Here is a 10,272-nt window from a genome sequence, read left to right on the forward strand (position 1 = left end):
TTTATACAAAAATCCATGACACCTTGCAGGAAAGTAACATCCCTTGGAGAAATTGTGTAGGTCTCTCTATTGACAATGCTCCAGTAAATATAGGTGCCAAAAACTCAATTGCAGCCAGAATGCTGAGGGGAAATGGCAGCATTTACATTCATGGATGCCCCTGTCATATAATCCACAACACTGCCAAACATGACGTTTTTGGAAGTAAATTCAAACATGTACACTTTATATTACCAATCTGTTAAGCCCAATGCCACGTAAAACAGTTTGCTGATAGTGTTGAAATAAATATTTGAAAACATGTATTGCAGATATCCGGATTTGATCCTGAGGATCTGACTGTGGATGTTGGGTACGGGTTTAAGGGAAGCACCGACCGTAAAGGTTACCTGGCAGGTTTGTGATTCAACCAGCTCTACTGTTATACAACAAAATGCAGACATTTTTAATTTGTTTGCTATTGATGTTATATTTTTATATGTTTTCCAGAATTTTGTGAATTCCATGAGAGCGAGTACATGGAAATGCTGCTGCACATTTCAGTGCGATGGTTAAGCCTGGAGAGGTGTATTACACGAATTCTGCGGCAGTATGGGCCACTTACCAGCTATTTTAAGTCTTGAAGTATGTTGCTTATTTCATTGACAGTAATACAGGTGCATTACACCAGACTAAATATGTTCTTTTAAGCACAACCTGTTTTCATTTACAGATGAGAAACAACCATGGTTTAGAAGGCTGGTGGACGCATTTTCCAACCCCCTGACTGAAGTCTACCTCCTCTTCTTTCAAGCAATGCTGCCAATGTTCACCACACTGAACCTCCTCCTCCTCCAGAGAGAAAGGTCTTCCATCTTCCAGCTCCATGGAGAGGTCAAATGCAAGGGTTGGGCCATCCTGCTGCCAAGTATGTCTGCTTATATTTCATTGGCTGATATGTCCTTTTTCAAGTAATACATGGAAATCTTTTATGAACTACACATTTGCAGATGACAAAGTTCATCATGAAACTGTGTGCGAGGTTCATGAAGCCATCAGCACCACAGGGCCGACAAGTCCATGACCTCCTCTACAAGGACCCACTAAATCAACTGCCAGGTAAAAGTGTCATATAAGGAGATAAACCTGTATCCTCATTGACCTCAAATATACTTTTTGGGAAGATTGTTGTTATTGGGCGAGTTGGGTGATATCTCTCTTATGGAAAAGGCATAGAATGTGTGTAGGCATACAATGTATAGTCTATGGGTAAAATAGCATTCTTACATAGAGGAATACCTTCAACCACTTGCACTTATTGTGCATATCTTGCTGAATCTATGTGCACTGACTGTCTGTCTAGTTTTGAGTTAAAGTGCTCATCGCCAAAGTGAAATCCCTGTGTCTACCTGATGCATTTGGCGAATAAAAGTGATTTTGATTCTGAGATATTGTTTAAACTACCTGGTCTTAATTTGCTTCATCGCTTTCTGTCTGGTAGGAGAAAAACTAAATGTTGGCTTCACCACCAGAGCTACCCTCAACAGGCTCCTTGAGGCTGGAGACATCACACCTCAGGAGGTGCAGCTAATCCAGCAGGGAGCACTGGCGTTTCTGGTCAGCGCTGTGGAGTATGGAATCAATCGCCCTTCTGAACCATGCTAGATGTGTTGATGTGCAGCAGAGGACTGGGTGTGGGTGGAAGATGCCCAATACTTCATAGACAGGCAAGGGTTTCCACATTTTCCAGGAATTGTTCAGTTTAATTTTGATCATGGTGACAAAACAAATCATTAATCAGTTCTTTACACAGGTGCTCTTTTTAGATTTCAGGAACTACTTCCTTTCCATGGGCCAGAGGAACAGGACAAGGTGAGTGAGGAGTTCCTGGAGCATCAGCTCATGGATATCCCCATGCCCCAAGATCCCACCATAGGTATGGCCTCTCTCCTGTGTGAATTCTCTGATGTAACTTTAGAACTCCTAGTCGACAGAAACTCTTCCCACAATGGGAGCAGTGGTATGGCCTCTCTACTGTGTGAATTCTCTGATGTAACTTTAGAACTCCTAGTCAACAGAAACACTTCCCACCCTGGGAGCAGTGTAGAAAGAGCACGCCTCTTTCCTGTGTGTAATCTCTGATGTCTATTTAGGTGTCCTAGTTCACTGAAACTCTTCCCACACTGGGAGCAGAGATTCTTAAGTCTTGAGCTCCTCCGTCTGTGTTGTTTATGGTTTCCTGATGTGAGTCTTGAGCTCCTCCGTCTGTGTTGTTCATGGTTTCCTGATGTGGTGGAGCTGGGCTTGCTGTCTGAGCCTGGGTTGGAGCTCTCTCCTGTAATAGCAACATATACAGGATTAGAAACAATTAGATTAGATTAAATGTTACTTTGTCATTGCTGAGTACAAGTACCAGACAACGAAATGCAGTTTAGCATCTAACGAGAAATGATATAAAAACATGACAGTGATAGGTACAGTATGGCGAGTACGATAGTTAGAGGCATGTATACAGTTATGAGCTATGTACAGTATGGCATGTACAGATGTATAGATCAGAATAGATTCAATTTAATTGTCATGGCAAAGTACAAGTACTATACAACGAAATGCAGTTTAGTATCCAACCAAAAGTGCAAATAGTGATATAAGGGCATGATAAATAGAACAAGAATGGTAGTGATGGGTAATTATGCAATATACAGTATGTGCAGAGGTCATATTGTTATACAGTTATAAGATATGTACAGTGAGGTAGCTTCTGTACAGTATCTAATAGGGGTGTAACGGATCACGGATAATCCGTGATCGTACGGATCGCCCCCCACGGTTCGGCACGCATGTGTACCGCGGATCAATTGCAAAATGTAACCAAGTAATAATATTACTTAATATTAGTTAATATCCCTTGTAAATCACAATGTAGAGTTGCCATGAAAAGATAGACGCGACAGTTGCGTGCTTTGTTTTACTCTAAAGTGCAATGATAGGTTGATAATGAAAAAAAAAATCCAGAACAACAAGGCTGCGTTCGTAAATTCGCTCTGGAATCTGATCAGCATTCATGGAACGCCTCTTGTCCAATCAAATTACTTGGTCCCTTTATGACGTCGGACCCAGTGTGCTCTCCGGCGCTCTCAGAGCAAATTTACGAACGCAGCCCAAGTGTATCATGGCGAGTGCTGCTAATGTTGGCGACAGAGAAGAACTCGAAATGCCTCCCTCGTCATTTAAATCCCATGTATGGGAGCACTTTGGCTTCTCTGTCAATTATAACAATGACGGACAGTGTCATTGGAAGTGTGGTCGATAAAAAAGTTACGGTGTTTAAGCGTTGTGCAACGAGAAAGTCGTACGAGCATGGCCACACATTTGCCGCGACATCACCCTGGTGTGTTGACGGGAGACACGAAAAAGGCAGCTTGACAACTTCTGATAATGTAGCCAATTTTTTCATACCATGTTTAAAGTAAGGTTTCACTTTATTATTTATGGTATAAAACATGTTTATTTGTCTGCTTTAAAGAGCCCAGTGATTCACTGCTGCAACCAGGTGCCTCCTCCCTCTCTCCTACTGCATCATTTAAGTTGAATGTGTGTTTCTGTTTAATATGTAGCCTAATGTTTGAGTGTAGAATATGTTATGTATGTATGTACATACATATATATATATACCAGTTTTGACATCTTGAATGTTGTTGGGTTTTACACAGTAAAAGTGGTGTTTTTACAGAATTCAAGGAAAAAGCTTTTTATTTTTATGTTTTGTGTTGATCCGAAAAATGATCCGATCCGTGACTCAAAAACCGTGACACGATCCGATCCGTGAGTTAGGTGATCTGTTACACCCCTAGTATCTAATGTGCAGAAGTATAAAAGAAGCTATATCAGGAGTAGGGTTGGGTACCGTTTGGGTTTTATTCGATACCGGTGCCAAATCGATACTTTAAAATCGGTACTTTTGATAAAAATATATACCGGTATATGTGGTTCCTCCAGGATTTTTCACATCAGTGGCGGGGGGTCACTGACGCGATTTTCCGCGTGCACGCCAATAATGCAGAGCGGCGATGTTTTATATAGAAGGTGATCAAATACCAACATATCCTGACTCTACAGCTGCAGCAGAACATGGGGAACCCGCATACAGCACTGAATAGGACTGACAGATACGCCCAAGACACACACACACACACACACACATAATCAGCTCATTGTATATGAAGTACACAAGAGTACACACAGAACCGGGAACACCCATACAGCACTGAACAACATTCGTAGAATATAAACTTGTGACTCACAGTCACATACATACACATATGCACACACACTGATAGATTATCAACTCATCAATACGAAGTAGGCCTACATGAGAGTACACGCACAAAACGGGCTCATATTATCAGCTGAGAAAACCAACTTTTACCTTTGTTGACACCGACATGAGCCCTGTTTACCCGTACCTCCGCTGTTCTGTTCGTGATGATTTTAGATTATTTTTGCACCGCGCATATTGCCCTGTAATAAGAGCATGCGACCACAGCTTCCTTGTGTCTCGTATTGTCCAAATGTTCCCTGAATTTTAGCTGCATGTTTTTCCAGCATGTAAATCCGTTGTCAATAAAAATTCGACTCCATTTCTTTCCCCCTGCCAATACTGTGTCGTTGTTAAAGTGATGGAGAGACGCAAAGGAGAGGGATTTCCTGAAATCCAAATTTCCCGCTAAATTCAGACCAACTACAAAACTGTTTTGCAAGCGTGTCGCCTCGCGCATGTTGAGAGCGATTCAGTCTCAATTACAGGAACTGAGTGGAACTTTAACAGGCGATGTCACGTGCGGTTGACTGTTGCATGTAACGTCCATTTCGGACACCAGGGGGCGATAGAGGAACCGAAACGAGGAACCGAAATCTCCGTTGCAATTCGGTTCGGTAGGTACCGAATGTAAAGTAACCGGTACCATACCGGTTTTCGGTACCCAACCCTAATCAGGAGACGTGCAATATACAGTATGTTCAAAAGTAGTAATGTAAACATCAGTAGTGCAAAGGTTATAGAGTGATCACTAGATATTATGGATGCCCCACTCGATCGGCTAGCAATCGGAATCGGACGATAATCAGTAAAAATATGAGATTGGGGAAATCCGGTGACGCTTTCTAGTCACCGATCATTACAACCGATCAATGACTAGGGCTGGGACGACGCGTCGACGTAATCGACTATGTCAATACGTCGACTTGCGTAATGTGCGTCGCAAATAAACAACATGGCTGCGACCAGTGGAAACATGGAGGCGGCTACTAGCTAATGTTACACAAGCAATGTAGCTCACCACAGTTTGTATGTCTTGTCTTCTGGTGTTAGTAACGTTAGCTATGTAGCTGGCTAGCTACAGTAGCCTATTGTCATTGTGGTGCTCGCACCTACGTTATCTAGCTCGTAGCTCGCATGCTACGTTAGCATCAATTTAGCTAATCATAACATAGCAGCGAGAGTAACGTTAGCTAGCCATGTAGCTACTAGCTAGCTATGTGTTGTGGTGATGGACAGACTTCTAAATGGCCAGGGTTTTTCCTGCATAGAGAATTATGAGGCGGCCGCCTCAGTCATATTTCTAGCCGCCTCCAGCTCTCGACAAACTGACGGTCGTATTCTTCTTCTGCACTGCGCCGACGTGGTGGCGGGGGCGCTGTTTCGCAAATAAGTTAGCTTTTGTTTTTGCTAGCAAAATAGCTGATAGTATGTTGACTGCTCAAGGAGAATACATATTTGAAAGTACAGAATGCCTGAGAGCCTTATATTGCATTATATTACATTATATTTTGAATGGTCATCTGGTGCCTGAATATTGTGTTTTCCTTTACATAAATAATGACATTTCCACCATAAATTGATGCAGAAAGGGCACAAATTGGTGCATATCAATTCACCAGAATGCAAGAAATTAAGTGTTTGATGTTAAAGGACCCCCAGACAGCCCTGCTTCATGGGTCCCCCCCGATGTCAAACACCACTGGTACCACCTCCGCCTCATTTTGAGCCAGGAAAAACCCTGATGGCCATGTTGGCATTCAAGTTGGCTAAACATAGCAGTGAGTCTGCCCTGTGTCTGGGGCTGTTTGACAGAGGCAGTTACAGTAGTAGTAGTAGCAGGTTGCCGAATTAAAGGTGTCTGTGTTTAATTGCGGGCCCACAGACAGCCCCCATACATCAGCTGATCATTTAAAGGGGCGGCCGTCTGAGTAATGTGCATGTCACACGCTGCTTTGTTTTATAAGAGCAGCAGCTATTACCCAGAGTGCTTTATAAAGACACTGTTAAACAGAGAGAGACAATACAGACATTATTTTGGGGAAAATTAAGTGATGCATTAATCGAACAGTAAAAAAATGTATTGTAGTAGACTAATCGTTAAATTAGTCGTTAGAGTAATCGACTAACCGAAAAAATAATCGCTTGATTAATCGTTAGAAAAATAGTCGTTAGGGACAGCCCTATCAATGACGCAAACAACTTGAGCCAATTCATTGTCACATGCTCATTAACCTAAACAAGCCACTCTCTCATGCTTGTTAAACTAAAATATGTCAGCAGTGTGTCTGGTGATATGTGTTTATAACCTTAGGACTCCAGTTCCCAGTATGCACCAGAAGCATGTGCAGAAGTTGCAGATACGCAAATGTTATCTGTGTTGGAGTGCCACTTGCTTTGGAGCCAAGGCCTCTGAACAGAGCCACAAGCCATAGTGGTTGAAGTCTTTCAATCTTTCTGAAATGGGACAACCCTTCAAGACCCTGATACGTCATCAGTAGTGTCATAGAAAAGTATTGATGCTCGGTTTTACACTATTAACGGATCAAAGTCATCAAACAAAAAAGAACAATGCTTCATTATCAGACCATGGCAGAATAGGTGATCTGTAGGCTATCATCCTGTGCTCCTACCCTGCCAGTCTGCACTGAGATAGGAAAGCCATGCAAGAACTTCGCGGCTGAACTTAAGGTAAATTTCAGGCATCATCTGCCATCAAAGGGGGGAATGCAACATGAAGTATGTCAAAATGCGCCAGTATCATGCACAGATCAGCCTTAAAACATGTAACGTTAGATAGATAACATTAGACACGGAGGGCAGATTTATTTTCATGGCGTTCCGAAATCCGATGTGACAGGAATGCTGGAGAAACAGCCGCTGTTAGTCAGAACATGATATAACCCATCAATAATATTACATAATAACAACTGCTTGGATTAGATTGCGTGTTTTGGTTTAATAAGTGCCATAGCTATAGCGTCATATGCCATCAAAGAGGAGAAATGCGACATGAAATAGGTCCTAACGCGTGACTATCATTCACAAATCAGCCTAATGTTTGATAGATAACTTTACATCAAATCCATCACCTGCTGTCAAATGCCACATGTAAGAATAACATTTTTTTAAACAGGATTGTACATCTCAGAAATGTGAATCGCGCTCCGATGACATGGTGTATTTCTATGGGGAGGCTGTGCCTGGCGCTTCTATTGGACAGGGACGCCGGGGCGCTCATACAATCTCTACGTTTGTTGCAGAGGAACAGGGTGACAAACACGCAGATATGAGAGATCCAGTGTCTTGCTTTTGGTAGTCTAATGGAAGTGCCCAGGTAATAGTTTAACTATTATTGTCCTCTACTGCTGAGCACCAAAACCCTCAGATCTTAAACTTGGCTGAAGCGCGCTGGACTTTGGAACGGTGTATTTCTATGTTAAGCATAGGCACAGCACATCGGCATATATTGGTTATTTTTAGTTATATATTTTTGGTTATGCTTGTTATAAAGAAAAGGTCTACAACGCATAGAATGACATTTAACTAAGATAATGAGATAATTTTCATAATTTTTCAAATCTTTATTACCAAGTAATCACAGAGTAAAAAGTAATGACATGTGTGGTTGTCTTCCGCATTGCCTAGAGCGGAATCAGATTTCTGTAGATGATTCGCAATGCATCCTGGGAGGTAGGGTTATGGCTCCGAAATCTAACGTGGTCCCGAAAAATCTCCAAACTGAGCCGTGGATAGCCCTCCCCCTCCCCCCCTAGTCCCCGATGAAAACATGAAACGGAGCAGGAGGGGTGAAACAGAGTCATAGGGGTGAATTGGGATCGGGCCTTACTGTGCATCACGTAGCAGAGCATGGCGAGTTTGAAGAGCTGACGAGAAGAAAAAGGCAGAGAAAGTGTACAGACACAACTCGGCCAGCCTAGCAAAAGGTTTGTGGAGATTTTTTAAAAGACTCTTAAAACATTTAGGCTTAGGCCTCGCTTTATCGGATGCTCTAAATGTCAATTGTCTCATCCACACTAATTTTCTTTTTTTTATTATCCTATTAGTATTAGGCTATTATTTGATAGGTATTGGCAGTATATCGGCCGATATTTCTCATAGATTATCTGTGATCGGTATCGGTGGCAAAAAACAGTATCGGGGCAGAAGTGACAACATCTCTGGGGTCTGTAGAATATAATGACTGAACACAGAGTTCAAGAGAGACTTATCAATGCCACAATAGAAGAGACCAAAGAGGCACTGTCAAACTAAGTATTGACTGTTACAGTAGTACACTATTAACACCATAGAGCACTGACTAGGAGTTGTCCAATGAATACCATGTTAACATTAGCCAAATTCATCACATGAACTTACCACCCAAATGTGTGTCCTCTATTATCTCTCCTATCACTTCTCCCTCCTCCAGCTTCACTGCCACCATCTCTGGACCCCGCTGTGTGCTTGTCTGGGCTGGAGAACCACAGTCCGAACCCAGGGAGTCTGTGGACTTGTGTTCAATTAATTTGTTCAGACATGTAATATTTGTCATGTAATAATTGTGTTCAGACATGGTAGCTGGGCTGTGAGGTGGATCTGTGTAGTAAACAAAGAAAGAGGCAGACATAGTGGAGAGTTAATTTCACAAACATACAAATGACCAGAAACCTAACAGAAGATATGCACTACTATGAGATGCTGTAGTACAGCGTCTTCCACATTGACTGAACAGAAGAACAGAAAAGGTGGTCTGGTTTTCTAAGAAGAATGAGAAATAAAAGTATGGGGTTAGCTTACCAAACGGGTACATACACCTTACGATCAGTGCCTGGGCCAGCTCCATCTGACCCTAACCCTATCACTGCCTGGGTCAGTCTGACCCTAACCCTATCACTGCCTGTGTCAGCTCCATATGATCTGACCCTAACCCTATCACTGCCTGGGTCAGCTCCATCTGACCCTAACCCTATTACTGCCTGGGTCAGTCTGACCCTAACGCTATCACTGCCTGGGTCAGTCTGATCCTAACCCTATGACTGCCTGGGCCAGCTCCATCTGACCCTGACCCTATCACTGTCTGGGTCATTCTGACCCAAACACTATCACTGCCTGGCCAGCTCCATCTGAGCTCCCTTGAGTGGCGTGACCTGGCGGTGGTCTATATGATAGTTTGTTCAGGTTTGTGGTTTTTGGTTGGTTGGTTGGTCCGGTAACAGAACCAAAATGTGCGCACTCGTTCACACACATTTATCAACAGTGATTCACACCAATATTTCTCAATAAAAACCAGACCATATGAAATGTAAAGGAAAGGAAGGAAATGGAGAGAACTATCTAACTATCACTTTCCACTCATCCTAACATCAGACAACTTCATAACATTAACTTACCATCCAACTCGCCATCTATCTCCTCCACATCCTCTACTCTTTCCTCCTCTTTCACCATCATGTCTTTCTCCACCACTTCTTCTCCTCCTTCCTCTTCTGTCACCATCACTTCCTCCTCCCCCTCCTTCACTACCACATTGAGATCCAGTGTTTGACTGCAGGCCTCCAGCTTCACTGCCACCATCTCTGGACCCCGCTCTGTGCTTGTCTGGGCTGGAGAACCACAGCCAGAACCCAGGGACTCTGTAGACTTGTGTTCAGACATGGTAGCTGGGCTGTGAGGAGGATCTGTGTAGAGTAAACAAAGGAAGAGGCACATATAGTGGAGAGATAATTTCACAAACATACGGATTACCAAAAACCTAACAGAGGTTAGGCACTTTTATGAATTGTTGTGCTAAAGCGTCTTCCACATTGACGGGGCTGCGGCCTGATTCTCTACCCCTCTCTCTGAATGGTGCACTCTACACTGGATGGATTTAAAAGGAATGCGCCCAGGATTCGTAACCAAGGCTAAATCCTGTTTCCCTTTTTCACCCCTACCCCTTGTTCTGGAGAGCAACTCTCTTTTCGGCTTGCCCC

General features: G+C 42.9%; 1 protein-coding gene across 1 annotated transcript; it reads right to left on the minus strand.

Annotated features, from left to right (window-relative positions):
- Nucleotides 1-2,076: 2,076 nt before the first annotated feature.
- On the minus strand, nt 2,077-9,810 carry LOC308157407 (uncharacterized protein). The gene is made up of 4 exons (XM_080530956.1): nt 9,691-9,810; nt 8,678-8,896; nt 8,148-8,184; nt 2,077-2,314 (listed from the first exon to the last, which is right to left on the minus strand). Exons 1-4 carry the CDS (start codon nt 9,794-9,796, stop codon nt 2,254-2,256), a joined length of 423 nt encoding a protein of 140 aa, XP_080387082.1. The 5' UTR covers nt 9,797-9,810; the 3' UTR covers nt 2,077-2,253.
- Nucleotides 9,811-10,272: the final 462 nt, after the last annotated feature.

The sequence above is a fragment of the Nansenia antarctica genome (assembly GCF_963989245.1).
Source record: "Nansenia antarctica genome assembly, chromosome: 5".
In the NCBI taxonomy this organism is placed as follows: Eukaryota; Metazoa; Chordata; class Actinopteri; order Argentiniformes; family Microstomatidae; genus Nansenia; species Nansenia antarctica.

Bases quoted from the DNA above. Each gene is read 5' to 3' on its own strand.
- LOC308157407 (XM_080530956.1), bottom strand. From the start codon at position 9,796: ATGGTGACAGAAGAGGAAGGAGGAGAAGAAGTGGTGGAGAAAGACATG. The intron at 8,897-9,690 runs GTAAGTTAATGT...TTTACTACACAG, and splicing joins GATAGATGGCGAGTTGGATG to ATCCACCTCACAGCCCAGCT. The intron at 8,185-8,677 runs GTAAGTTCATGT...TCTTCTCGTCAG, and splicing joins AGAGGACACACATTTGGGTG to CTCTTCAAACTCGCCATGCT.